The following is a 27,419-nucleotide window of genomic DNA, read 5'->3' as shown; positions in this document are numbered from 1 at the left end:
GCGAAACAGTTAGTTTGAAGTATTTCAAATTGTGTTACAATTCGTGTCAAAATATCGCTCTGATGTGACATGGTGATAGGTTTTTGAGATTCCCTCTCCTTTTACCTCTCAGGCGCCGGAAGTAGCATGACGCAGCCAAAATTGATCATGTCCATCTACCCCTATCTTCAAAGCAATCTGAAGAAGCTCGTATAAAACATAGTAAATTTCATCGAAACCACAGTCTTTGGCTGTGGAAAGTTCTATATCGGTAAGTTGAAGTGCCTTTCTCAGTGAGTCTAGATACCTTCATTTTGATGGCCCAAGGCAGAAAAATTGTGATATCTCGCGATCGAAAAAGTCATGACATACTTTCGTTCAACAGGGCGTCAACGAAATGCATTCTAAGAAACCTACACAGTTCGGTCAGCGGTATGATGAGTGTCTTACTGGTGGCATTTAAAATGTGAAGATCGAGTCAGTGATCATAGTTAATATAACATGTTGAATTACGATCAGCTGAAAATCCCCCCTCCCCAGCAGTAGAGGATATAGGGATATGATATTGCCGAAACACTAGGCATTCCTAAGTTTGATATCTACTTTATTGGTCCATAAGCTTTCCCTGTACGACGCTATGTGACTCATGAAATCTCGGAAGGATTGGTGAATTGAAGGAGCTACTGAATAACTGTGTCTGCTGTCAATTAGTCTTTGATCCTTGATTTTCCTTCATCCTTTTGTGCCGCGGATATTTACAACCAGAGGCTAAGCCCCACAACCTTCAGTTGTTCTTTCACATCTTGAGTAATCTCATGTGTAAACATGCGTGTCAAAATTTGCGGTTTGTCCATATTCCATTGCTCCCACTTGTCACCGTATCAATAGTCTTGCTTCGGATAAACTCACTCTGTGTGACCCCCTCCAAATTTCGTTCTTCTTAAGTATGCATTTTCTCGAGTATCTCATAGCTCATGGATTTTGATTTTCCGAAGCTCTTTTCCCATTTTCTCCTCTGCAGATCCCTCCAAGGTTGGCGTCTCTAAAAGGAAAGAAAATGTGCGCTTTAGATCGGGCTTAGCCTACCGTCGCCTCGGAATTCTCAATCTTTCATACGAGAAAAATCGGTCTTGGTTGACTGACAAGTTGTGTAGTAATGCAGCAACGCGTTCTCTGCGACTACCTGAACCGACTCTATGTTGCTAGCTCAACGGAACTTGGCTGCCGTCAGCACATACGCTTTGTCGGTGTTGGACCACACTTGCGTTGATACTCAATATATCCATGAAAGTCCTTGCCGCCTTCAAATGTTAGACCACTAGGTTTCCGATATCATATCACATTGGCTATTCGCCACTATAAAGCCTCTTCCTTCTCACAATATTCCTTCTTCTTCCTCCTACATACCTTCACATCTTCCGCATCGCCATCACCAGATTCGACACAACGAACCACACTCGCAAGAAAACTCACCCGTACCCAAAGACAATTTACCTTCTATCGACATCGCTGATTTACGACCTTCGCCATTATGCCAATTCGCTGGACAGCCGCAGCAGACCAGATTGTGAGTTAAAGTCTCTCTCCCGAGAGCGAGATCCCCCGATCACACCGCAAACATTCCACACATTATTCACTTTACTCTCGCGATTGCCAAAGATTCCCTTGTCGATGTCAATGAAAGATTCGCTTTTCCCTTGTCCACGAAGACCTAGATCTCAATGACAAGGGTACTAGCACCCAGTGTTTATCTCACCTTTCCGAATCTAATTCCCCGCGATTAGGATTTTCCTCGGGACGAAGAAATGCCGCTAGTATGGATATACGCTAACAGATCGTTCTTCTAGCTGCTCGTCAAGATCCTCGAGACTCACGACTTGGCCGTTGATACCGTTCGGGTGGCAGAGGCGTGGCGTAAGTATTGCATCTCGCCTGTAGGAAGCCAGTCGCATTGAGCTTCCCCCGCTTGGTTAACAGCCCAGCTAACGTTTCTTTTAGCTGGAGATGCCGAGGCCCGACCAACCCCCGGGCTATTAAGGAGCGCCTCGCAAAAATCAAGGAGATGGCCCGGCAGACCGCAAAGAACGGCACCCACGAGAACCCGTCCCCGCCCACCAAGCGCCCCCGAGCCTCGAAATCGTCGAAGTCCGCGGGTGTGACTAAGTCCAGCCGTGGTAGGAAGCGGAAGAGAACCCCCAAGGACGAGCCAGTGGAGCCCCTTCCCATCGAGACCGCGCTGCCGGAGACCGACGCCGTCGAGGCGGAGCCGACCGTCCAGGCATCAGCTGGAGAAGCATCAGCCGAGCCCGAAAGCCTCCCAGACTACACCGACGAGCGGACCAAACTTCAAGACGATGTGGCTGATGATAACGAGACCGGGGCCGAGCAGGATATCGAGGAGCCAGAGCCGGAGTACTTCGACGATAATGCCTAAGCTCCCAATCAGGCCATTGGTGACTCCACTCTGAAAAATCACTAAAACTAAAGAAAAAAAGAAAGAGGGAGAAGGAAAGAAAGAAAAGAAAAGAAAAAAATAAGGACCAGGTGCGGTGTCCGAGATTCTTGTGTCTTGTTGTTCTGTTTTCGGGCGTTTCAGATATGTTCGAGCGACAGTTCTCTAAGCAACGCCACCCTCTCTCTCTTCCCCCTCCGGCAGAAGCGCAACCAATTTGTCTCTCCCTTCAATTTTGTTTCCTCGTTATTTGCTTCTGGCGAACGCATTTCCGTCATTTCATGTCTGACTGACAAGATAAGCATTCCAAGACATACCTATTGAAACGCCTTGATGGATTTGCATTTTCTGGTTTGCTTGTTTACCCCCTTTTGTGGGCAACCCCTGAACATTATTGTACTGCACCTGGGTTTTCTCTCGCATTGTATGCTGCAAAAAGCTCCGAAAGAACCAAAAAAAGGAACTTATAGCTCGCCGGAAATGTGAATACATACCCGTAGACTCTTTCGAGTTAGAATGCCAAAAGAATTGCCAGTCGTTATTGTAGACCGTCCTGCTTCCATGGATATGAATCATGTTTCCGTTAGATAAACATACGAGAATTTATCAAGTGTCGAGAAGCATAAGCTTGAATGCAGGCCTGGTCCTTGGACGCAGGGCTGGAAGACAATAGAGCAATACCCCATAGATTTTGTAGATAATGATAGCATAGATGATCAACCTGTCTTTTCACACAACAACTATTCCAAACTCGACATGTGAAAAAATACTCCCTTTTTTTTTTTTTTCAAACTCACAGTGGTCGATCGGAAAATGTAAAAAGAAAACCCCATGTTACCATTTGCGTCGTTGCAGGCCCTGCGACAAGGGTTGTGACACAAGAAAGGGGCTCGCAGGGGAAAAAAGTCTGATCTGGGGTTGCATGAAGAGGGATGAGTCTATGTGCGTTCAAGTCCATCGATAACACCTTCTTCCTCTTGAATTGTTTCCTCTTCCTGATGGAGGTGCTCTTCTTCATTCTCGGGACCGGTCTTCTGATCAGCATTGTCATCGGAGATCTTGGCCGAGCGAGGTTTGGTCTTGCGGGTCTTGGTGACTTTCGAAGTGGTGGTATGCTTGACCTTGGAGGCCACAGGAGAGGTTTTGGAGGCTCCAGAGCCAGAGGCCGATCGGGGGTTGCCGGTGATACCCGCTCTTTCCTTGATGCGCTGAATGCGGTGCTTCAAGGCGCTGATAGTACAGCCTAGGGAGGAATGTTAACGATATATTGTTGACAGGGAAATCAAAAATCGAATGAGTTTAGGGTGCTGTGCATACCATCTCCGATATAGTCTGCAACGGCCTGGTAGTTGATGGCAGGGCTTGAGGTTGCCACGATGCCAGCAAGAAGCTAAATTTGAGTCAGCCGATCGGTATTAGTGTGGCAAGGTGGTGATGGGAGCATTTGCGTTCAGCAAGAGGCAGGTGAGATGGCTTCAATTCACAATATAAGAAGCGTACCTTGGCATCAGCTTGTGTATCCCATGTGATGGGCATACTGTCTCGAAGGCAGGCACAGGGTATGTTGAGAGTGGATCTTGTGTCGAGGTGTGGATTGACTTTGGGTCTCGGATCAGGAGTAGATCGAAGGCGCGCAGATGTCAGAGAGATGTAGAAGGAAAGATGAGGAATTTGGGAAGGGAAAGATGAAGGTGGGTTGAGGATGGCGGAACAGAGTCTGATGGCGGAAGTGAGAGCAAGTGCAGAGCCGGCGAACTGCGGACCCAACAGCAGGGACACGTCTGGGACCTATATGGCCCACTCGACCATACCGCGGACGCCATATCAAAGAACCTCTTAATCTATGGATGCTCCATGACTCAAACCACGTTCAGCGATTCCCAGTACTGTTGAGTACCAAATAGGTTTCATGTGCAAACGCTGTGCACGCGTCCCTATCGCTACTGCAAACATCGCACATCGATACTTACGACGGCCGCAGACAAATCCAAGGAGTCGATTGAGTTATATCGGAAACAAGATATGCGTGTATCGAAATGGTAAGTTACGAAGATGGAGTAGTGACATGAACGCAACTAAGACAGAAGTGAAACGATTGCCAAAACGAGGATCTAAAGAGAACGGCCTCCAGGCCAAGAAGGATATATAGAATATATGTAAGGCAGCGATGCACATGTTTACTTATTGACCATAGTGCGTCGATTCAATCATCGCGGTGGCTGTGGTGGCCCAGAAGCAGGCGGCGTCGAGGACGCCCAGGGTCCACTAACGAATTGAGAATCGGATGCTGCCGTGCGGGAAGCACCGGGATTTTGACCACCCCACTGGATCTGCTGGAGAGGCGATGGACCCGTTTGATAGGACTGACTGGCACTCATAGAATATGTATTCCCTGGTGAATGGCTGGAGTAGTGTGGAGTCGGTTGGTACTGAGACATCCCGGCTTGTACAAGCGGAGTCTGGTAATGAGGGCCGGTACTACCCTGTGGTTCAAGAGCAGCAGAATTCCCTGGGGAAGCGAAGTTTGTTCCTGATGATGTCCGTGACATGCTGGTGGGATGATATTGGCTCTGTGCCAGTGACAGTTGTGGCTGATTTCTATGTTGAGGCTGCATGATTGAGCTCGAACCATGGATTTCTTGTTGCGACAGGCCGCCAGCCTGTTGCGATGGAGTCCGGGACATAGAGTGTCCGGACCCAGGGTAAAAATTCCCAGCATCACCCTGCGGACGAATTGGCAAGGTGTTGTGTATCGACTGGGTTCCTTCTCGGCTGAGAGCGAAGTCACTTCCAGGCAGTGATGGGTTGGAGGACGATGACGCTGAAGCAAAAACGCCCGGAGAGGATCCAAGAGGGCGCGAAGTTGGGTAGGCTGCATACACTGACTGCGACGACCTTGAGACGCTGGAACCCATCAACGACTCAGGTGGGGCATCTGGTAGTACAGGTTGCTGGCTTGGATGCCATTGAGGCTCTGTTGGTAGGACGGCTGCAAGGCCTGGAAGATGGCTCTCTGTAGCGACTGATCCGGGATGGGTCATTGATGATTGTAAATAATGGGAGTCCATTGCAAACCCCCGAGGTAGCTCATTGGGCTGCTGGGGGTTATAGCCACCAGGGTGGATGGGGTGGATGTAAGTGGCGGGTGCGGTGCCACCCCACTGCATGTTGGAAGGATCTCCCCTGACAGATCGTTGACTTGGGGACAACTGAATATGCCCATGATTTACCGCGGGGCCCGTGTTCAAGTTCGGCGGGTATGACTGCTGCTGAAGTAATTAGAAAGATGGGTCCAGATAGGGCGCTGAGCAAATGTTCACACCGCTCCATATTGCACTTTACTCGGAGCAGCCTGCTGCCCATAGTTCTGGGGTATGTGTTGGCTGGCCGGGGTTGAGTACCAGCTAGGCGTCCCCGAGGGCCCGTACGTGGGGTGTTCCAGCTGTCCATTGAATTGGGTGTCAAGGGCGCTCTATCCCGCCATCAGTGCCACTCTCGCATTGCTTGTGTAGACAAGATGAGCGTATTTCCCTACGGAGGTTCTCGCATTGCCCACGACAGATTCAATCCGTTCCGCCAATGTTTTTCCCGATCCCGTTACTCGAGGGCTGTTGGTCGACGGTCGCGAGGGTGGGTGTGTAGGTCCAGTTCCAATCGACCCCGGTGTCGTCGAAGGCGTGAGGACAACTGGTTCGGTAGGAATCTCCCACTGGGACTTGCCGGTCGCTCGCTGCACAAAGTACCATTTGCGCTGAACACCCTCCCACTGAGGAAGCCTGAACACCGACATTGTTAATTGGGCACCCAAGTGAGATCAAATTGAAGTGACTGGCTTACCATCCTTCAGGGAGTTGGGGTGGCGGAGAGGAAGGACCTGCGGTGTCCGCAGGGGCATCTTGGGCCATTCTGCAAACTGTCGAAGAACGGAGGTGAAGAAGAGCGAGCTGTGAGAGCTCAACAATCGAAGGAGGTCCAGCACGTGTGAGGCGATCCTGTGGGGCCCCGGGCTTGCCTTGGCGGTCTCCACTGGGGGCGGATTCTGCCAGCCACTCCTTCCATACTACATTGGTATATATTTCTATCATGTAGTAATACACTACATGGTATCGACATAGGAGATTACTACTCAATTATGCACCCTAAGGAATCAGACAGAGAAACAACGAAGATATCTGTTGATACATGGGACTCGGGTCTAAACAATAGCCGGGCATGAAGAATTATAGATGCATATAAAGATGACATACGCCCCCGAAAAGATATCCCAACTCCCAGGGGCCTGCAAAACCATCCCTGATAATACGCCAGAGAATGCCGTGCCCTAAACCCCGCGAAAAGTACCGAATTCCGATTAAGGTTCACCGTATACCTGAACACCCCGAATCCAGACCCTGTTAAGGATAATACAAACAGCAAAAAGAACCAAGAATGAAATAAGAATGAAAGACTGCACAGGTATACGTAGCGGAGCTGTCGTGGACACGGGTCCCTTCAGCACCCATGGATGTTGCCGGGCAACTAGTCCCCACCAGGCCAGTCGTCATCGCCACTGGCCTCGGAATCTAGAAAGTCATTCTCGTTGAACTGCGTCTCGCTGGGTCGCTGGTTATCGATCCGAATGAGAACTTCATCGCACATCCCATGTTGCTGAGGTTGGGCACTTGGAGAGGTCTCACAGGGTGCGTAAACCGGTGCATCGACGGCCGATTCAGCATGGGCACCTTTCTTTCCGACTAGCCGTGCACTATGGCGCTTGGGTGCTGCTGAAGACTCTGGAAATGGAGAACGCTCTGGGCTACTCTGAGCGAAGTCAGAACGACGAAAAGTGCGGGTGATTTGGGGCACCCAAGTGTCGCGAAACCTGGCTCGGTCGCGCCATGAAACGTTAAGGATCATGCTCACAACTAGTCGACGGAGCGAGCACATCTCGGAAGCGGCATGCTGTAAACTGTTGAGGAACAATTCTGCACAGTCGCCGTCCAGTCTCCTTAGACACGTCATTTCGATTTCTCGCAGGGTACGTGGCCATGTTGGCTCCACGTCGGGATTCAGCAAAGCATCGAAGTGAGGATTGGTATCATTATGAGGAGATGCGTCGTAGATGGTCCCATCGAATTTGAGCTTTTCGAGATTGGGGCAATGCTCAGCAAGACTATCCGTCCAGAAAAGGTCCAGGTGACGATTATGGTTCAAGTTAAGCTCCCGGACAGAGCTCCCGTGAGATTTGAGGAACGCATCAAGATATGGCGTGAAGAGTCGATCACAATTTGTAATCGTAAGAGAGCAAAGTGTCGAAGGCAGTTGGAGGAGGAGTCGGTCTGTCAACAAAGTACATTCCACCAGCTCCAACCGTTCAAGTGCCGGGAGTACTTTCAAGGCAGAAGCTAAAGAATCCTCCTTTTCGGAAGTATCCTGCCTGTTTCGATCCCCCAGATGGTGTAATTTGACTTCTCGGAGTCGCTGAAAGGCCGGACGTTGATGCTGCTTTAGCATGAATGGAAGAAGATCAGGGAGATCGAGGAAACGAGAATTCCAATCCCACGCATGGAGACGTACTCCAGTCGAGTCCATGACCTCAAACAGGTGCTCTGAGTACATCCACTTCGACAGTGGCACATTCCATGGCTGATGTCCGAGAATAAAATCTTCCTGGTGATATAGTCTCACGATGTGTACCTGAGGGATCTTCTGAATCAGCTGAGCTAAGTCAAAATAACCCAAGATAGGTCCACTTTTGTAACGAAGTACATCGACATCCACAAGTAACTCCTTGATCTTTCCGGCGTAATTGATGAGTAGAGACTCCCGCGGCATCGAGAGTAGATTCACCAAAGCGTGGCACTTGTACGACGGAAATAGAGGAGGGCAGTAGTAAAGAGCAGCTAGAGCCGGTTCTTGGAATGCGCGGCACAAACAAGCGACATTGACGAGCCATCTGGCCATGTCACTCCGGGCCTCCCATTTTTCATTCGGCTCTGGATAAGTCGCGTGGAGCAGGATGTCGAAGAGAATGTGATAAGGTAATGTTTGCCATGGTGGAATGACTCGTGTAGTGTCATCCAATAACTCCGAGTAATACTTGGCCTTTTTCGCAGGGTGTGAAATTGCACGACTTGGCCGATCGCGCGGCCTTCGCTTGTTGCCTGAAGGTCTTTGACGTCCCGAAGAGGTTTGAGGGCGATTAGCCATGCGCCTGTTTATACTGGGACGAGTGTTGCCGCGGATTTCGACTGATACATTCCGCTCATGGGCGGGAGCTTCTTCTGATTCCTCACCAGGCTCTTCAACCGTACTCGATTCATAGTCCGAAGATTCACGGTACGACGGACGCTGCGTGGCGGAACGGGATCGCAATGAAACGGCGGGCTGCCTGCGTGGCCTGGTGGTGGCGGATGTCCTAAAATCGCTGTCTTCCTCCGATGTGGCTTCGTTATAGCTCGGGACTGTGGCGCGGCTACGGCGTGGAGGTCGAGATGACGACGATCCACTCGCCCGAGAAGGAACCATATCGAGTAGAAGGTGGCTTAGACCGAAGGTCCCGTCAAAGCGAGCATGGTATTCCTCAAGAGAATCGAATGAGGGAGTGCAGTGCGACGGACCGAGGGAGGCAGGGTGGTTGAAGGGGAGGAGGCATTGAACTCGATCGACCTTGGCGGGACGCAACGGGTGGCAGTTACTGATCGGCCTTATCGATAAGTCAGTGCTCAACACTAGTCCGGAGATTGACTAGCGTTCCCCGTGACCCCGCTCGGGTCATCTTCCCAGTTTGATGTCACGTGTACAGCATTAAATGTCGTCGCACGGTTCAGGCAGATAACCCCGCCCGTAAGGCGCAAACGCTAAACCTCTCTAGGACGACTAGATGCACCGTAAAAATAGAAACTCAGCGTGCAGCTCGAACGGCGCTTCCAGCCACCTCGAGGCGAGATCCTCGTGGAGAGGATGCCCATTTGCTCTCTGTTTGTCTCCCCATTTTCTGGTTCTCCTACTTATGTCAAAGGACCCCGTCCATTGGCTGCATCCCAGAGCAGAACCTATGACTGCGAGTCTGTTGCGTCTGGTGTTTCTAGTCCGTCTGTCGGGGAGTCGACAACTCCTTGGGCTTCTCGATGGAGTCAACATTCTCGGCCATGATGAGTTCGACCGACCGTCCTGATCCAAGCGAACTCGGTGCGTCTCAAATCGTCATCCAGCAGTATGCAAGATACCCTCCGACACTGGAATCTGCGCTTCGTAGTGCCTCGTCGCTTGGCAGTGCTCGCAGCCAAGTGGACGCCAACAAATCACCCTCACTACATCGCAAGGAGACCCCAAGAAGTATTCAATCTTCTCCCAGGGGAATGCGCTCTGCACTCCCTCCCTCATCAGCGGCTCGCTCTGGTCCGTCCATGTCTCCACCGGTGTTCGATGCTCTGCGACACCAGCAGATGAAAGATCCGGCTGACCAGGCAGAATCTCGCCTTTTGCCATCGCGTGAAATTACTGACGAAACAATTGACGATGCCTATGTCTTATTTGTTCTCTATTGCAATCCTAATGTTCCTTCGTCTGTCGATACCACCGAGCTCCGACGGACCTTCCGCTGTCCTCCACGCAGTGATGGCAAAAGCTTTAGCGTGTTTACTCTCTTTGAGCTCATTCGAAAACTTGACAACAAGGAGTTGAAAACGTGGATTCAGCTAGCGATTGAGCTAGGGGTAGAGCCCCCATCTATGGAGAAGAAACAAAGCACTCAGAAGGTTCAGCAGTATGCAGTTCGTTTGAAGGTACTCGGGTCCCACAATTCTCCACCTTATGACGATATCCTGACTATGTATAGCGATGGATGCGCGCCATGCATGTTGATGCTTTTTTCGAATATTGTCTTGGTCATCATCATACATACTACACCCAGCTCCCCCCTTCCGGTCCGTTTGTCAGCGAATCGCGCGATGGTGTACCGTTGGAAGAGGATCTCGCTCTCCGTGCTCTTGTTCCCCAATGGAAGCCTAAGCGTGGTAGGAAGCGAGCGGAGGAAAGGGAACTTGAAGAGGAGAAATCCGTTAAACGACCTCAATTGGACACATCGGTTGGAGGACTGCATCCAGGCGGCTTCCCAAACCATTCGGTCACATTCCCACAAAGCGCGATACCGTTCAGCGCCTTTCCAGATGATGACCCTTGGATGACAGCGTCTTCGTCTTTCCCGCCCTCGGGCCCTTCGGATCCACAGGGACAGGATCTTCGTTGGAGGTTCCCTGAAAGGGAGACATCCCCTGCAGGTTATCCTCAGTCAGCTATAATACCTCGGGGAAATCAGCCATCCGACGCACTTGCATCAGTGGAACCTCGCTCTGCCGTCACACCATCATCAAGCGAGAGAACTCGTGCGCGGCGTAGGCATGGTCCCGCGGTTTCCTCCGCTTGGCCGAGCAGCAACGGCTCTTCCACGGGGAAAAGCCGGGGACGACCATCAAGCAAAACGCTAGCACCTGGATCTTTCTCTACGTTCCAGGTCAATGGTGCACGTGAGCCTACACAGGTTCCATCCAGCCCAATCAGCCAATCCTCTCATCTTGTGGTTGATCAAAACGCTCCAGAATCCACACCGGGTGCGAGTTATCATCACTCGCCCACTCCAGCCACGACTGGAAGACCAAGTAAGCTTCAACTACAGGTTCCTCAGCATATGGGCGCCCCAGTACGCCTCGCTACACCTCCCACATTGCTGGTCAACGGTGTCAATGGGGCAGCTATCGAGGGAGCACAAGGCTCTAAGTCAGCGGGTCATTCCTTAGCTGGAAAACATAATACCGAAGACAGTGCTACAAAGATATCAATTGATGATATCGTTCGTGTCCTATCAGAAGAGCTTCTCCGCGCCCATCTAACCGGACGAGCCGCCCCCTTGAAGCCCGATGAAGCTCATGAACTAGCGTCGGGCTTAGTCGCCAATCTATCCTCGGCATACTCCCAGGTATCCCTTGGGTTTCCGGCACTACATATGGCAATTCAACTAGGTGTAGCCCATCGCTTTGGGCTCGCAACCCCACGTCCGAGTGCGATTTATCTGAACATTGAACCGGTATTGCCACAGGGTAGTGTGGACGGAGGTCTGTCCGGACCCGGCCACGGCTCAACAGGCAGATTCAAGGTCTCCTTGGATTACAGTTCATCTCATCGTTTTTCGATGCAGCTCGTACTTGGGCATATTGGTTCGAGCGCCCCGACAGCATTTGACCACGCCTCCAATACGATCCCGAATCAAGACAAAGCAGCTGCAGGTCATGAAGTGGATGATATTGATCTTGGAGAAGACAATATAGACTTTCCGGCTTCAGAAACCAGTTGGAAGCAGCGCTATATGAGATTGAGGGCACAAATGCAGAAAAAGGAAAGCGCTTTGTCACAGTACAAACGCAAAATTGTGGAGTCTGTTATGGCAGACATCTGATGATGGCACTTCACCCAACCTTTGCAGCCAGTGGTTTCTTCGCGGGCTTCCCTTCTTTCATTTGATTTTTTGAGAGCTCAGTTGTTTTCTGAAATGCCTTCAGATATACAGCCTTTTCCTCCTTCCTCCGAGCTTCCTGTTCAAGGCGTGATTCATTTGTAACTTCCACATTACGATACCCCAATCTGTGCTTTTTTTAGAGTTTTGAAGATTCAAGGAGAATAGAATCAGCAAGATCATGGCCTGAAGTGGCATTTAATATGGAAACCAGGACTGTATTGTGGACCACCTCACTCGACTCGAGCACCCCTAGTTTTTTACCCGCGCCGAAATGCCATCTCGCTGAGATAAAGCGTGAGTTGTAAAGCGCATGCAGAAAAAGAAAGGCTGAACATATCAGCTTATATCCAAGTCTCGATAACGAGATTTCACTTAAGCTAAATCTGGATAGAAGGTCATCAATAGCATTTATGCGAAGGTACCAGATACCCTAGCTTAACTGAGAAAGATTCATGCTCACCCTGATGAGACATAGATGTGGAGCAATCAGACCCCCTTCTCCTCCTTAAGAATCTGTTCAAGCAGTTCCTCCGGGTTTGTATCCTCCTTTGAACCATCCGGCTTTGTTTCCTCCTCGCTGGTGCCGGTGTCATCTTCCTGGTCTTCGCTCTTCACCGCAACCTTGCTTGTCTGTCTTCTCTTAGTAGAGCCCTTATTGGGACTGGGCTGTAAAGTTCAGTGTCAGTATTTGCACCATGTCTGGAGTGGGGTAGGGTTTTGTCGACTTACTCCAGACGAGCGGAAGGAGTCGACCCTGATCCGATGTTTCTTCTTCAGGGAATTGAATCGATTGGCCACTGACTTGACGTTGCCATAGTCCAGAGCAGCCGCCACCGCAGCAAGATCGACCTTTGTATTATCGTCAGCAAATTAGATTGAGGGGTTAAACCAACCAGTGTCTGAAAATTGGTACCTTGCCACAGCTGGGATCCAAGTGCTTCAAGCATGCCGCCAGAAAGCGGTCCTCGCTGAATTCGACTGGCATATTGACGATTCGGGATGAACTGATCGAAAGACTTGTATTGATTGTGAGGACGTGAGGGGTGGTGGAGTGAAAGAAAGTGAAATCGGTGAAGTCAACGTTGTGTGGAGATTCAAATTGAGGAGGTGCGGAGGAGCAGAGTGAGAGTGCGAGAAGTGAAAGAACGAAAAAGTAAAGTCACAAAAAGAAAGCAGTAGAGCGGTTTTCGAGTGCGCTGCGCACCTTGTGACAGTAAACTAATCTGCTGTCAACTCACGAAGTACCTTGACACTGGAGTAACCTCTCATAACATGTAGGCCCGCATTTTGCATAGTTTGGTGGAAATAATGAATGATACTACAAACCACACCAACTCTCACATGATATCTACCACCTCTCCTCCCAGATTTTCAAGCTCCTACTTCAGGCTCTCAATACTACAAGGCACGCAATTATACTCCCCAGAAATAAATTGTCTCGCCTGGTTGTCTCGTATACGTCTAATTAGTCCAAATGTTAGAGGCAGGAAAAAAATAAAAAAGGAAAAAAGAAAGGAAGGAAAAAGGAAGAATTACTGCTCACTGTGACGGATGAACCTGGGAATAGCCTCATCTCGTGGAAGGGTGCCTGAGGCATAATTTTGGGTCGTTTGCACTACGCGTTTGCTGGGGAGTTAAGCCCTCTTTTTCTGGCCGAATTTCTTTCTTTCTTCTTCCTTCTTCATCTTCGAGATTCTCGTCCTGTAGGTACCGAATGAATCTGTTTCTTTCGAACGACCCGTAACACTCACAACAACATGTGACCAAGCGGCTGGGAGCTTTATTCGGAGCAAGTCAAGAAGATAGTGCCAGTGAAAATATTGAATAATACAATGATAGGTGCAAGGTCAAGCGAGGGAGATTATTTGCCTGGGGGTGTTTGGAGACATTGAGAGTGCACTTTTATTGAATAGCAGGATACTAAAACCCCAATTAATGCCTTATATGAAGTTTCAAATGTTTCTTACAGCAGCAAAGATATCTAGCAAAAGTACTAGAGTTCGACGTTAATTACCTCATTCTAGAGGGATGCTTTGGCGCTTCGATATAGCTGCTCTCGAGATATCTTCAAACTGCATACTCCTCAAGTGCACTGGAGATATAGGCTAGGTTCTGAATGACCGCTAGCCCATATTGCGAAATATCATTGGTAGCTAGCCATTCAACCTCATCAATGGCAGTGAGGACGGCACTGCCATTAATGAGGGTCGTGCTCCATGAAGCATTTTGTGCGATACCATCGCCGGTGTAAAAGTCTTTCCACGCGCGTAAGGTCAGGCTAGAATTGCTCGTCTCGTATGCTGCGTACGCGGCCAGCCGGGAATGGGCCTGATATAGGCTCTGCTTGCCAAAGCTGGCTCCATATCGCGCTATTTGTTCCGCCGCCGATGCGCGATAGTAATAGCAGTAATCAAGCCAGGCATCCTTGAATCCATCAGGCAGATCATTACCAAAGTAGGAAATTACCTCTGACACAACCTCCGGAAGCCCAAAGACAGCGGAAAGATGCGAGACAGACACATTCCCGTGGTTTTCAGGGTCGGTAGGGGGAGGTCCCAAGGTCCAGGTCTCGGGGTTGTACAGTCCAGAGCCGGTCACGAAGCCGTTGGTGAGTTTTGCAATTCCCGTGACGGTGTTGTTCAGTTTGGTTTTGCCTCCTGCCATCGCGGCCCACGACGTTCCCATTCGATGAGCCAGCCTGCAGCGAGGCTAGACCAATCGGTTCCCAGACTGAAAGCCACTGTCGAGTTAGGGCTGGGGGTCCAACCATCGGTGCGAACTTTCCTCTGTGGATCCAGAACCCCGTACGTCTTATCAGTATCCAGCAGCTCTTCCAAAAGTTCTCCAATGCGCTCATCTCCACCGGAGAGGTAGAAGAAGTACTTTCTGTACTGCGGTTGCGAGATTCGCGCCTGCTTGGCACTATCTGCCCAGTGCTGTACACCGTGTCTGGTGCCCAGACCCTTCCAGTCACCAATATGATATACATCGACTTCGCCTGTGTGTCTCGTCAAAGCCTCTGCAAATCTGTAGGCGTCCTCGCGGCCCGTTCGTAGGAAATATAGCCAGAAGAAAAGGTCAGGAGAAAGTTCCGAGTTGTCCCAGGCGTATCCGCCGATATCATAGCGCCAGGTGTGTCGGTCAGTGTCGTAGGTATGCATGAAGTCGCCGTACTCCAGGAACCCATACCATCGTCGTTGCTCGATCTGCGATTTGTAGAACTCTAATATGAAGTCTAGGTGGCTCTCGAGTGCTTTGGACGCATCGTTGTCAGTAACAGGGAGCTCCCAGTACTCTCCAAGAGCCTTGGTTTGGTGGATATAATCCGGTTCTGGCACCAATACAGGAGGGCTGTTGATGTAACTTGTGAGACCGGAGAGTTCGTCGCTGCTCGGGGTCTGGTTGAACGCAAACAGGTAGACTTCGCTTGTTCGTGCGATTCCGTAGGGGTGTTGAAGCCGGGCTCATAGTCTTCGTAGGTGATCTCGAGGGCATCCAATTGATCCTCATATCCATCCTCTTTTAGACCGTCATGATATGGTCGCAGATCCAAAGGCTCAGCTGCGGGGCTGTAAAGCCAGAGGGTGATTTCGCCCGTGTCGGACGCAGCATTGGAGATGTCGAGTCCTGACGGGTACCGTTTCCAAAAGTCGCGCAATCCGACAGCGAGACCACCTTGGGTGGCACCGCCAAGATAGGCGAGACCTTCTGCGCGGGATCCACTTGGGATTTTGACCCATGACTGGCCGGCCTTGGTTCTTTTCTTAAGGCTGAAGCCATCGGACGTCAGTTGTGCCAGACTGTAGTCTCCCCAGGTAGGAATCCACTTGAGCCGCGTGGTAACCCTGGCGTCCCAGGTCTCAGTGTCTGGCAGCTCACGACCTTCGACTTGAGCAGTTCTCACGTTTTCACCAGGGTCTCTCCGTAACCCGGTGATTCCCTGAACAGCCTCGTTGAGAATCCCTCCATCGACGCCAGCGAACCTGACGTGTCTGTTGTATTGTTCTTCGCCCTTCAGAGGAACGTCAAATCTGATTCCCAGTCCCGTGATGAAATCTTTGTCTGCTTCTCCATCAAAGACGATGCTATGAAGCAACCTGATCGAGCTAGAGTTGGCATAGAGATAAAATCGTAGAACAAAATGCAACCACGGATCATGGTCAGTGCCGCCAGTGGACTTGTGCTGGCCACGAATAGTCACGAGAGCCCGGGCGGAGCCGTGGTCGACTGTGACCTCGTTGATGCTGCTGCCAAAGTTGGAGTACTGAATCGAGGCATTTCCTCGGTTCTCAGGGGTGTCGGGCACCCAGTTCTGTGACTGCAGGATAAGTCTTCCATTCTCCGCCACCGTCTTGCCTTCCTCGGTCTTGATCGTGCTGACGATGATGCTGCCCTCTTTCGGAAAGGTAATCGAAAGCTTTCCGGTATTCACAGTCGTTTCACTCGAACCATTGGTGACGATTAGCGAGCTGGTGCTATTGCCCGTTGAGGTTGACGAAGAAGAATTGCGGGTATAGGCTGACGATGATGCAACAATTGTGTATTTATCGTAGAAAACCTCCGAGCTTCCGATAGCGTGACCAGTCCATTTGAGTGAGCCATCGGCCCAGTAGCCGGTTGTCCATGACTGTAGATCTTCAATATGCCCAGTGTTTCCGACGACACCGAATCTCGTTTCCCCGGGCCAAAATTTGCCCTTCGGCCACGGTACACCAAAGGTGACGCCAGAAGCAAATGCCGGGGTTTCTCCGAGCCAGTGAACTGCCGCAGAAGACGAGGTCTTATTATTGGAAGCAGCGAAAGTCGAGTGCCCAAGAAAGGCGACAATAGCCACGAAGCCAGCACCGAATCCCAACATGACTGGGCTGCCGAAAGTAGCGCAGGAAGTGGCCTCCTAGGCGTGTTTCTGGATGAGAGCTGCAAGGCGAGGCAGAGGAACCACCTCATCCTTTTGTATGCGCTCTGACGCAATCCAGTGAGCGGATGGGGGGCTCGAGGAAGGCCGCCAGCTATCCCAGTTCAGGGAAGCAGGACCGCGGTGGAGATTAGACAGGCCTGCATGTTGTGGAAGCGAGCGCATATCCGGATCGATTGCTCTCACGAGGCGTCGACGATTGGTGCAAGATCATCCGCAGTTTTGCCGACGCATATGTCGGCATCGGGCCATCTAATGCCGATAGTAATTTCGACGTGGGTGACCGCTGGAGGACTCTAGATGAATGGGAGTTAGGTTGGCTCGAACGGGTTGGTTTCTTCTTGGTCGGACTTGGCATGCGGGGTGGCTTTGCTGGACCTGCAAGGGCAAGTTAGGGTAAGGAGCAATGAAGATGGCAGAACTGTGATATAGCAGGACGGAGAAAAATATACAGCAACATTCAAAAGAGAGGCCCGAGGGACACACTTATGAGTTGTTTCTGGGCTTCCCAGTTTTGGCATACCTCGTAAGTCCCTGCCAGAAAATGGGATAAAGCGTCACAGCAGGTCGCGATAATGCGCTAATAATTAGTGTAGTGCTCAACTAATCTCCAATCCCCTCTTGGTCGATTCGCTCACTCTATGGCCATAAGGAAAATCCGCTCACGAAATCACATCATCCAGTTTCGATAACACGCTGACAAGAGCAGAGTATCTTAATCTCATGCCTTTTAGACGGAACATGAAAAAAAAAATTAAAATTAAAATATAATAAAATAAAATCATATATATAGCTTAATTAACTGCATGATAACTAGCAACGGCTACCACAACTATTCCGGATCAAAACCGCGTAGATGGCGAGTTTCTCGACCCATCAAAGCATGTAGCGGAACAAGGGCGACCGATCACCCAACGCATCCGGATTATCGGGATATTCCGAGGAATCCAGGAGATCCCGGTTCCGATTGATGCGTTGGTATACAAGTCGCAGAACCACAGTCGCCACCATACCCACAACAACAAACGCCAGCTCCAGCGAATGACCCAGAATGTATTGCGGGGCATCCTGGGCACGGTAGAAGTTTGATGCCATTGCTTTCCTTGGTTAGCAAAGTAGACAAGCATTGACCTGGCAATGGCACGATGAGACTTACCACCTGCGAGATTGCCAAGTCCAATGTAGATGGCCATACCCGCAGCACGCTTATAATCGCCAGCCAGGTTGACGCTGAGCCAGGTGACATTTCCTGGGAAAGCAGGGTAGATTCCTTCCAAGAGATCATTAGATGTCTAGTTGAACACATTATATGGCAAATTTAAACTCACCAACGACGGCCACGAATACGCCGAAGTATACAACACCCGGTACGCCGCGACCACTCGATGCCAGGCAGATCACGAACCCAATCGCAATCATGGCCATGAAGAAAAGAATGAAAGGAGACCGCTGCTTGCGACGATCCGAGAACCAGGCCGCAAAGACAGCCACAACTGCTGCAGTAATATAAATCGGAACCTAATGAGAGCCTGTTAGAGGGTTTTCAGTCACCTGAGAATTTTGAATATAATGGAACTAACGGTCAACAGCTGAGCGGTTGAGGATGTATAGCCAAGATCCTTGATAATGGAAGGGAGGAAAAGGGAGATGCCGTAAAGAGGGCAGGTGATGCCCCAATACACTAAACGAAGGGAATCAACAAGGTCGTTCCGGGATGGGATGCTTTGGATACCTTGGAATACATACTGAACAGTCCGAGGTAGATTTGCCAGTCCAGGAAAGCGTCAAGCACATATCTCGTCTGGAACTTGTTCTCATCCTGTACCATCTCCCGCGAATCTGCCGAGTTCTGAATCCGCAGACTGTGAATGACGAACCGACGCTCCTCTTCAGTGAGGAAGCTGGCTGTTTCTGGAGAATCATGGATTGCGAATGGTGCGACAAGGGCCACCACCACAGTTAGCAGGCCCTCCAAGATGAAAATCCAGCGCCAGCCGGCATAGCCTCCTACCCCGTCCATCTTCTGTAATATCATGTAAGACGCGCAGCCATCCGACAAGTGGCGAAGAAAAAACTTACTGCAATTCCATACGCGAGAATCCCAGAGAATGCTCCGGCAATGCTTGCAGCACTGAAGAAGAGTGCCTGGCGGTATTGTGCTCGGTGACGGGGATACCACAGGGTAATATAGTATGCGACACCAGGGTAAAGGCCCGCCTCTGCAACAAGTTATCAGGAAGGCTCGTTTCAATTCACTTCGGGGGTCAGGAGTACACACCGGCAACACCCAACATCAAACGAGTTGCGAGAAGGCCACCATAATCGTGAACCACACCCATCAAAGTCTATCATGTTGTCAGCTGTCAGCTCTAGCCGACCGGCGCCTTTCCGGAATTGAACTCTGACCATCACAATACCCCACGCAACCATGATCAAAGGCAGCCATCTGGATGGTCTCAACTTCTTCAGCAAAAGGTTACTTGGCAATTCGAAGACGCAATACGTGAAAAAGAATACAGTCACTAAAATTGACGATCACGGCTGTTAGTGCCGGGCTCAGTTGCATTGATGTGACTCGGTCGATCGGTCTGGGAGCAATTCGTACGCGTCCAGTTGTATTGTGGCCCTGTCATATTCAGATCATCCACCAAGCCCTCGATCTTCGCGTTTCCGATGTTTCCTGTTGCGAATCGCTTGTTAGCGTCATCGTAAATGCACGGACAGACCCGTAGGGTGTACCTCGGTCCAGGAACGCAAGCAGGTACAGTATACTGAGCATGGGAATCAGGCGAATATCCATCTTGCGCAGCACCGCCTGTTCATCTACATTGAATGCCGGCGCGCTCTCGAGAGCGGATTCCTGACCGACCATCTTCTCATCCTGCGAAGTCTTCGCATCCTCGAGTTCGTGGGCGCCGGCTTTCTCCAGCGACGTGTCGGGGGATTCCAGCATGGCGGGCGAGTGAGCAACGGCAAATGGGTGGGACAGAGAAAAGAAAAAGCCGCGGCATGAGCGAGCCTGCGAGCCTGGTATTTGTACTCATTCTCCCCCCGCATTCCCCCATTCTCCCCCACGTCCGGGGAGGATGAAAAGTCCAGAAGGCGCGATCTTCACGCCGTATCCTTGGCACTGAGGGGTCGACGCCGTGCACGCGGTCAGAGTTCCGCTGGGTGTGCCGTCCTCGGCCTGCACTTGCCAACTAATCTGTAAGTTCTATCTTCCGATTCAATGCTATGGTTGCCACTTGAGGAGGTCTGGGGGATGCCAGCACTGGCATTACGAGTGTGCAGATCTCCATCGGGCTCGGTTCCGGCGAAATTGGTTGCTCCCTGCAACTAATGCACGGACAGGCAACTAGGCAGATGAACCGGCGGCAATGATCGATTTGAATCCATGCTAGGGCCTGCTAAGCTACTGTTAGTAGTATGCAACTTCCTGCTTTTGCACGGGCCCATCCCAGCTTAGCTCCCGACGGCTATGTCAAGATCTATACATCTGCGCCATGAGAGGGCGATCCCCAAGCAAATACCGACATTGTCAACAATTTAAGCCACTGTCATGATAAACCCACTCAGCCACAGCTGTTCTCATGCTGAGGTCATCATGGACGAGGCCAACTTCGTTGCTGTTCGGTCATTGTGGCATCATCAGCCTTCAAGATGTACAGAAGGAGTCAGTCGCCACAAGAAACTCGCTAAATCCGAGCCTCCAAAACGGCAGCATTGTTCCTCTGGCACCCTGAGCATTGCAACTCATTTCCATCATTTCTCCACCCCCAAAAGAAACTATTTATTTCATCCATTATGCCATCGTCCCCGTGGGTTAAGCCCAATACCAGCAACCGTCCAATCGCTGTGATCGGCGGCGGAATCATGGGCCGACGGATCAGCATGATGTGGGTGGCAGCTGGATATAGTGTGATCTTATGCGAGAAGTCAATCGAGAGCTACGATGGTGCATTGGAGTTCATCAACAGCAAGCGTCGAAGCTGGGCACCAAGCCTGGCGAAATAAAGTTGACTGCGTCGCTGGAGGAGGCAGCGTCGAACGCCTGGATGGTCATCGAGGCTGTGCCGGAAAAGCTGGACATGAAGATCGATATACTGGGCCAACTGGATAAGACTGCGCCCCTGGACTGCATCGTGACGACGAACTCGTCTTCCTTGCGGTCGAGCCAGATGCTCGAGAAGACGACTCACAACTTTCGCATCTGCAATAGCCATTACTACATGCCCCCCGAGCAGACATACTACGAGGTGATGTCGTGCGGCTACACAGATCCGGCCATCTTCCCGTTCCTGATGGACAAGGCCGCCACGGCTGGATTTCAGCCTGCTCATGCGAAGAAGGATTCGACCGGATTGATTTTCAACCGCATTTGGGCCGCCATCAAACGAGAATGTTTACTGGTGATGGCGGACGGGGTCAGTGATGGCCGAACGATTGACGATATGTTCAAGTCATGGTTCAAGGCCGATAAGGGTCCATGTCAGATGATGGATACTGTGGGTTTGGATACCGTGTACAATATCGAGGTTGTCTATGAGCAGCAGCGTGGTGTGTCCCCGCGGGCCAAGGATTGGCTCAAGGCGGCCTATATTGATAAAGGTAATTTGGGCGCCAAGGCTGGTGAGGGTCTACTGGGATAGAAGCACTTGAATCTTGGAGCTTCAGGGATCGATAAGAGATTAAATAAAAAGTGTTTGAGCATTCACATTGTCGCATCTGTCACAAATCCGTCTCTATATAAAGCAAGCAAAAGACAGGAAGAGAGAAAAAGAAAGTTCTAAATACGACGGAATCATTGCAAATTAAAACTCGATTGTTACTATATATGGGTTGAAATGGGTATCAGGATGAAAGCCCCCTCTTTGAATCAAATGAGGCACCACGATGGCAAGTCGACAAGATCAACGCTAGCGAACCGAACAGGTCCCTCGAAATGAGGGGTTCTGCTTCACTGCGACGTATTCTAGCGCTTCCAAAATGCGCCAGGCAACATTTTCAGATGCAAAATATGAAAGAAACACAGCCATGTACACAAGTCTGGGGAGTGGGTAAAGAAAAGCAAAAAAAACGAAACATAAGACGAAAGAGTGGGCGAGAGAGCGTGAGAAGATAGAGTCAGCCACAAGATTATGCATAGTCAAGATGCTGTCATCAAAAGGCTATTAAGCCTCAGAACAGGCGAAGGGGGAGTGAAGGGAATGTGAGAAGTCAGGATGAAGGGTCACAAGGTAAAGAGGATACACGATATTAGGAATAAGACAGTACTGTGACAAGAATGCCAGTTGTATTAACGCAGTCGAATATCTCTCGATTACACGTGAGCAAGGGCACAAGCTGGGTATAGCAGGGGAGAGGAAGAAAGCAATTAGGCATCAAGGTCGGTCCTCGGGATTCATCCCATTCATTAGGGTATTATATATCCGTCAAAGGCAGTATTTCAGGTCGAGAAAAGGAAAAGGAACAGGTCGATGTATAATTAGTGGGAGGGGGCCTTTTTGCGACGGTGAACCTTCCATTCAGCTTTAGCAACTCGCATGAATAGTTCAATGTCCTTTATGGGAACCCAACTGGTGAGAACTTTCATGATGTTCTCAAAATCAGATTCCAGAATAATATCGCGCATACCGTCGATAAGAGCAGCGGATGTGGCATGCAGCACATCGAGACCTTGCCCGAATGTGCCAGGGTCTTTCTTTGGGGCTTTTCCAGAAGAGGTGGCAGGCCGACCAGAAAGGTCTTCAGCGTCCCCAAGGAGCATGAAGACATCCCACACGCGAAGCTGGGCGGGGAAAGGGATAGAGTAGTTGAAGAGAGTTAGATACCACCGGGTACCATAGGCCGTAGGCGGAATTCCGACCTCTGTGAGCTTCGAAGCCACCTCGCCACCGGCCAGCCATTCTCGTTCAAAATCATCCAAAGCCTCCATAAGTCCAGCAAAGCCGGATTTATAGAGCTGCTCCAGGCCACGAAGCTGCCAAAGTCGCGCGAGCATGACAAAGGCATGTTCTTCATCATAGTATGCCAGCAGGGTGGCTGCGAGAGCTGCCATGCCTTGAACGTAGCCGGTGTCGGGGAAGTACAATGACATAGCATGGAGCACTCGGAACAAGAGCCTCTGTCCACCGCGATACCTCCGACGGAACATGATGTGGCTAGTGATGGTGCGTGGTACGTCGATATCAATCTGTACATCATCCGGCGATGAGACATACTGATATTCGTGGAAGGCCTCGATAAGCTCTTCTTCGGAGGGGCTATCTGGATGTCGCTTGGCACTCGTCTCAAGAAACGAATACCAAGCGGTTCCACGCCAACGATCCGGAATGCCTTTCCAGGTTCGCTCGATCAGCTTGTTGCTCTGCGTATCAAATTCAAAAGTCATGCCGCCGCCATCTCGGCTCTTCTTTGTCGGTTTCGCCATCTTGGTCCATTTGTCTTCACGTTCCCACTCCTTTCGACGCATTGAACGCGCCGTGGCCGCATCTTGGCCATTGCCAGCGATGCCGTCGGGGAGAGTCAGCATGTCCGCTGCTTCGTCCGTGAACTTTCGGTCTCTGTTATGGGGAAGGCGGTTGGTCGCGGAGCGCAGCCGAGAGGTCGAGCGTCGAATGGGTGCACTGCTTGTACTTGCCGACGAGGAGGGACGACCGGCCGCGGAACTTTGAGATAAGTTACGAGTAGGAGAGCGACCATTAAATGAGCGGTTGCTCGACGGCCGAATTGACCGCTTGCGGCGTGGGGTCTCGGAGGCCAGCAGTAGACTGGTGGTAACTCGTTGAATAGGATGAGGTTCGGTGTCACCAGAGCCATTTTTAGCAGGGGCATGGATGAAGCCGTAACGATCCACGTCTTCAGCGCCAACATTTTGCCAGTATTCGATCCCGCCTGCCAGCTCTTGGGTCTCTCGCTTCATTCGAATGCGCTCCACTTCCTCTGAAGCTCGGCCTTTGGAGTCGGTATTAGTTCCATTCGCCTGTGGCCCTAGTGTAGACGCGGTTTCAGCATCCGAGGTTGCGCCCTCCTCCCAAAGCACCCCGTTATCGAGAGCAATTGATTTTGCGACGTCCGAATCCGTGACTTTGTCGTCCCCTCGGTCGTACATCAATCGTACTCGGCGGGAAAGCATATCTTCGTCGGCAGAAATGGCCCTGCTTTGGAGACTCGTCTGTCGGGGTCGGAGGGTGCCTTGTGGCCTCTGAGGCCGCGGAGTAGGTTTGGGCAGATCATTTTCGGTGTCATCGGTACCCGTCGACGGGTTCGGCGCTGGTGATATGTCGATATCTTGCTGAATCGAGTGTGCCTCCGACTGTGGCTCGGATATCTGTTTTGGGGGTGATTCGGCGTGCTTTTCTAAACGCTTGCCGGGCCGTGGGCGAGTCGTTTGGTCGCGAATGAGACTGCCGCGATGGGAGAACTTCATGGTCTGACCAAGTCCGCCGAGGGAGCCGGTAGGGATGTCCAAGCTGATGCCATTGAAGGACGGCTCGATCCGAGGCACGGGAGGAGTCTCTTCGGAGCTCATCTTGCGTTCCAATTCGGCTGACCTCTTTCGCAACCCGCCCCATTTGCGCTCCGACCAACGAGACCCCGGCCGTGACCCTGGTCGCGAGGGCGGGCGTGAGCTCCCGTCGTTCAACACGATGCTGGGCACGCTGCGCAACGATGGCGCGTGACTGCCTGACCGGCCTTCTTCTGATTTGCGCGACCGGCCTTCATTTCCCGAGGATGTGAACGGCCTCAGTCTCCCCCTCCTGCCTGGCGCGCCCCTGCTCCGCAAGCGCAGTGGCGGGACGGTCGTCGGCGACGGAGCCTGGGGACGCGGCGCTTGTACTGAGGGATCGGCCATTGGGATTCGGTGGCGCTTGATCGGAGGTTGGTAGTGAGACCGAGCGAATGGCGGGTGGACGTGCTACGGCGAGGGAGTCATTGGAGGGGACGGCGCGAACGGTCGAGCGCGACTCCGAGCGAGCGGGCGACGGCGACAGCGATGCAGGAGCCTCGTCCACCATTATCCCAGCATGACTTGGAGGAAAAAGGAGCGGAGGGCGGCAGTGGAGGAGGGGAGTGGATTCGAAAAGGAGCGACGGGCATGAAATCAAAATCGACGGAGGCCAAAACCAAACGAGATGAGACGAAAAGACGGGGAGTGGTGGAGTCGCGGCTTCGTCTTGGCGCGGCCCGTTATGCGAACAATAAGGTACTAGGTAATTATATGTGGCGGGACGCCTGGTAAGAGGGACAATTCCTATTATGCGGGCAGGTCAATGGGAGGGTCGATATCTTGGGTCCTTCAATGATCCCCCGTTCAAGGGGCTCGCTGGTCGTCTCCCAGCCTTGGGCCGCGCTGCAGTGGAGCGATGAGGCCAAAGAGTTGCAGGTGGAGCGCACTAGTGGTGCTTAGATTAGAACACAACCATGTCATGGTCGTGCTGAAGGCCATGACATTGTGTGGAGCAGCTGTGTAGCAAAGGCATCGTACAGCAGAGAGGACAAATTGAAGAATACAGAGTTACTTAATAGCACATAGACCGCCAGGCTTGCATGATGCTCGAATATTTGCGGCGACTTTAGTGTCTCCGCAGCTGCATCTCTTCTGCAACGGCCCTCTAGGGGAAAGCCTATTCTCCACGCTAATCATCTTCTCCGTTACAGGGTGTTTGGGCAAGATATCTACTTCAGGAGTCGTAGATAATTCAATGTTTGAGGTACGTGAAATGCTAGGAAAGTCATACCCCGTGGACACGACTTTCATTGGGGACGAGCGGTGTGCCTCCGACATACAAGAGATGCAGCTGGTTTATGTTGGTGCTTCCCTCCCCGAACCACCCGGCAAAGAGCTGAAGGATGAAAGATTGAACATGTACAAACCGACGCAAACGCCCGCAGGCCATCCGCTGCCCATGCAAGAAAAGAAATCCCCAAGAGGAAAAAAAAAAAAAAAAAAAAAGAGAGAGAGATCCACGCCTCGGCTATCCTGGCCCCAGGTACATAAGTAATAGTCATCATCGCGTGAAAATGCTCATTGCAATCCGGCCGCCCAGCGGTGGATCGGTTTTAGGCCACCGCGGCCGTGTTGACCCCAGACTGCGCGTCCCGACTGGGTCGGCTCCGATCCACCGGCTCCTTGGGCAGAAGCTCAATCTGTCGGACCAGGAAGCTCTTCTCGTCCGTAAATTGGTCATCGTCCGTTCGGTCCTCCAGGAATTTCGGCAAAAATCTGAGCAACCGGTCGCGGTTGTTGATCAGGATCCGTTGCACCGCGACCGACTTGTTGGGGTTCGCCACGAATACCTGCCCCTTGTCAGAGCGCGTCCTTTCTTAAATTGCCGCCTGCCCCCCTCCTGGGGTTGACAGCGACGAGGCACATACCTTGAACACATGGAACCCCTCATACTGCACCATCTTGCGATCGTCGCGGAGAAGCTTCATACACAACTTGAGGTTCTCGCCCCTCTCCACATATGCCATCATCACATTGTAGTTCGCACGGTCCAGCAGGATCTCTCCAAGCAGTTTGATGCTCTGCCGCTTGGTCACGTATGAGTTGGACTGCACAAGAATGTTGTTGAAGCGACCGAAAAAAAGCTCAAAATTGCTGGCCAGGTATGCGGTCACAATGCTCTTGTGTCGAGTCAAAATTTCCTGTGGAGCACCCCGCGTATCAGTCGTGCGATGTCCCGGTCTCGCTTATATAGTTCTGATCGAGCTCAAACATACCCGAAATGTTGTGAACGCATCGGCGCTCACTTCGAAATTGCCTTTGTCAATCCACTCGAAGAACTTCCAAAATACACCCTCGCCATTTTGGGGGGCATTGGGCTTCAAGTCGGAGAGTCGCCCGGCCGGCTCGCCCTCGTGTGATTGATCATAAAGAACCACCGCAGTGACCACGTCGAACTTAAGGGCTTCTCGGAGAATCACACCACATGGCATCGCGCTTTGGCTATGCGAGTAGCCCCGGCATAACTCAACGAGGATCTCGGGTCGGTGATGAACTATATACGAGATGACGGGAGGGTCTTTGTCGGGCGCGTATGAGCTGGGCCGGAAGCGTAGGATATGAGAGAAGATGGTCTGCGTATCTTTTCTGGCCTCAAAGGGGAGCAGGTGGATGGATCGCGATAAATCATACAGTAGATCTTCCTGGAGCGTTGCCTGGATGAGAGCATAGACTTGTTCGGGGAGGTGTTGGTCTCTAAAATCGGAGTGTAACTTGTCAGCCATGCATTCCAATCTCGTCCAGTGTCCGAGGGCGGCATTTGATGAATCTTAGGGAGGTACGTAGCCGACCTTGTGTTCCTTGAACAATTACTTTCATCTGTCCGAGCTGTTTGGCCAGCTCTTCGTCTGCCTGTCGCGGTGTGAGTGTGAGAAGGGCATCCGGAAAACCGATCTCCTTACCTTGGGAGTGCTGGGGGTTTCCTGGGCCCTGAGCAGCAAGTCCTTGGTCGAGCGAACGACATCGGCAGGTGACCGCGACCGGCCGCGATTAAAGAAGAAAGCCATGGTCCGAGGGAAAGGTGGGAACAATGTGAAGCTCGACGTGGGAGAGATCCGGCTAGATCGAGGCG

The 27,419-nt window shown here is 51.4% G+C and overlaps 11 protein-coding genes across 11 annotated transcripts; 3 read left to right on the top strand and 8 right to left on the bottom strand.

Moving 5' to 3' along the window:
- Nucleotides 1–1,510: 1,510 nt before the first annotated feature.
- N7532_004677 (uncharacterized protein) lies at nucleotides 1,511–2,413 on the top strand (the record flags this gene model as incomplete). Its single annotated transcript, XM_056617171.1, has 3 exons — nucleotides 1,511–1,546; nucleotides 1,827–1,893; nucleotides 1,962–2,413. 3 exons carry the CDS (start codon nucleotides 1,511–1,513, stop codon nucleotides 2,411–2,413), a joined length of 555 nt encoding a protein of 184 aa, XP_056477528.1.
- A 956-nt stretch (nucleotides 2,414–3,369) lies between these two features.
- On the bottom strand, nucleotides 3,370–3,967 carry N7532_004676 (uncharacterized protein; the record flags this gene model as incomplete). The annotated part of the gene is made up of 3 exons (XM_056617170.1): nucleotides 3,370–3,674; nucleotides 3,749–3,821; nucleotides 3,932–3,967. The coding sequence occupies 3 exons, from the start codon at nucleotides 3,965–3,967 to the stop codon at nucleotides 3,370–3,372; spliced, it is 414 nt and encodes a 137-aa protein (XP_056477527.1).
- Nucleotides 3,968–4,638: 671 nt separating this feature from the next.
- Nucleotides 4,639–6,336, bottom strand: N7532_004675 (WW domain-containing protein; the record flags this gene model as incomplete). The annotated part of the gene is made up of 4 exons (XM_056617169.1): nucleotides 4,639–5,700; nucleotides 5,754–5,903; nucleotides 5,967–6,207; nucleotides 6,269–6,336. The coding sequence occupies 4 exons, from the start codon at nucleotides 6,334–6,336 to the stop codon at nucleotides 4,639–4,641; spliced, it is 1,521 nt and encodes a 506-aa protein (XP_056477526.1).
- Nucleotides 6,337–6,949: 613 nt separating this feature from the next.
- N7532_004674 (uncharacterized protein) lies at nucleotides 6,950–8,938 on the bottom strand (the record flags this gene model as incomplete). Its single annotated transcript, XM_056617168.1, has 1 exon — nucleotides 6,950–8,938. One exon carries the CDS (start codon nucleotides 8,936–8,938, stop codon nucleotides 6,950–6,952), a length of 1,989 nt encoding a protein of 662 aa, XP_056477525.1.
- A 602-nt stretch (nucleotides 8,939–9,540) lies between these two features.
- abp2 (putative ARS binding protein Abp2) lies at nucleotides 9,541–11,864 on the top strand (the record flags this gene model as incomplete). Its single annotated transcript, XM_056617167.1, has 2 exons — nucleotides 9,541–10,197; nucleotides 10,251–11,864. 2 exons carry the CDS (start codon nucleotides 9,541–9,543, stop codon nucleotides 11,862–11,864), a joined length of 2,271 nt encoding a protein of 756 aa, XP_056477524.1.
- A 546-nt stretch (nucleotides 11,865–12,410) lies between these two features.
- On the bottom strand, nucleotides 12,411–12,909 carry N7532_004672 (uncharacterized protein; the record flags this gene model as incomplete). Its single annotated transcript, XM_056617166.1, has 3 exons — nucleotides 12,411–12,590; nucleotides 12,654–12,773; nucleotides 12,838–12,909. The coding sequence occupies 3 exons, from the start codon at nucleotides 12,907–12,909 to the stop codon at nucleotides 12,411–12,413; spliced, it is 372 nt and encodes a 123-aa protein (XP_056477523.1).
- A 1,082-nt stretch (nucleotides 12,910–13,991) lies between these two features.
- On the bottom strand, nucleotides 13,992–16,782 carry N7532_004671 (uncharacterized protein; the record flags this gene model as incomplete). The annotated part of the gene is made up of 3 exons (XM_056617165.1): nucleotides 13,992–14,622; nucleotides 14,733–15,311; nucleotides 15,347–16,782. The coding sequence occupies 3 exons, from the start codon at nucleotides 16,780–16,782 to the stop codon at nucleotides 13,992–13,994; spliced, it is 2,646 nt and encodes an 881-aa protein (XP_056477522.1).
- Nucleotides 16,783–17,715: 933 nt separating this feature from the next.
- Nucleotides 17,716–19,792, bottom strand: N7532_004670 (allantoate permease family MFS transporter; the record flags this gene model as incomplete). The annotated part of the gene is made up of 10 exons (XM_056617164.1): nucleotides 17,716–17,936; nucleotides 17,996–18,109; nucleotides 18,168–18,357; nucleotides 18,420–18,520; nucleotides 18,586–18,862; nucleotides 18,919–19,058; nucleotides 19,118–19,184; nucleotides 19,246–19,361; nucleotides 19,445–19,519; nucleotides 19,579–19,792. The coding sequence occupies 10 exons, from the start codon at nucleotides 19,790–19,792 to the stop codon at nucleotides 17,716–17,718; spliced, it is 1,515 nt and encodes a 504-aa protein (XP_056477521.1).
- An 851-nt stretch (nucleotides 19,793–20,643) lies between these two features.
- Nucleotides 20,644–21,488, top strand: N7532_004669 (3-hydroxyacyl-CoA dehydrogenase family protein; the record flags this gene model as incomplete). The annotated part of the gene is made up of 2 exons (XM_056617163.1): nucleotides 20,644–20,794; nucleotides 20,821–21,488. The coding sequence occupies 2 exons, from the start codon at nucleotides 20,644–20,646 to the stop codon at nucleotides 21,486–21,488; spliced, it is 819 nt and encodes a 272-aa protein (XP_056477520.1).
- An 836-nt stretch (nucleotides 21,489–22,324) lies between these two features.
- N7532_004668 (putative TBC domain protein) lies at nucleotides 22,325–24,694 on the bottom strand (the record flags this gene model as incomplete). Its single annotated transcript, XM_056617162.1, has 1 exon — nucleotides 22,325–24,694. The coding sequence occupies one exon, from the start codon at nucleotides 24,692–24,694 to the stop codon at nucleotides 22,325–22,327; it is 2,370 nt and encodes a 789-aa protein (XP_056477519.1).
- Nucleotides 24,695–25,902: 1,208 nt separating this feature from the next.
- Nucleotides 25,903–27,354, bottom strand: N7532_004667 (Mo25 family protein; the record flags this gene model as incomplete). Its single annotated transcript, XM_056617161.1, has 5 exons — nucleotides 25,903–26,139; nucleotides 26,218–26,490; nucleotides 26,566–27,041; nucleotides 27,139–27,199; nucleotides 27,250–27,354. 5 exons carry the CDS (start codon nucleotides 27,352–27,354, stop codon nucleotides 25,903–25,905), a joined length of 1,152 nt encoding a protein of 383 aa, XP_056477518.1.
- Between the last annotated feature and the right edge of the window lie 65 nt (nucleotides 27,355–27,419).

Source organism: Penicillium argentinense, assembly GCF_028826775.1.
Source record: "Penicillium argentinense strain IBT 30761 chromosome Unknown utg000004l_segment0_segment0, whole genome shotgun sequence".
NCBI classification, from domain to species: domain Eukaryota; kingdom Fungi; phylum Ascomycota; class Eurotiomycetes; order Eurotiales; family Aspergillaceae; genus Penicillium; species Penicillium argentinense.
Note: the sequence above shows the minus strand (reverse complement) of the source record. Positions and strands in the feature narration are given on the sequence as shown.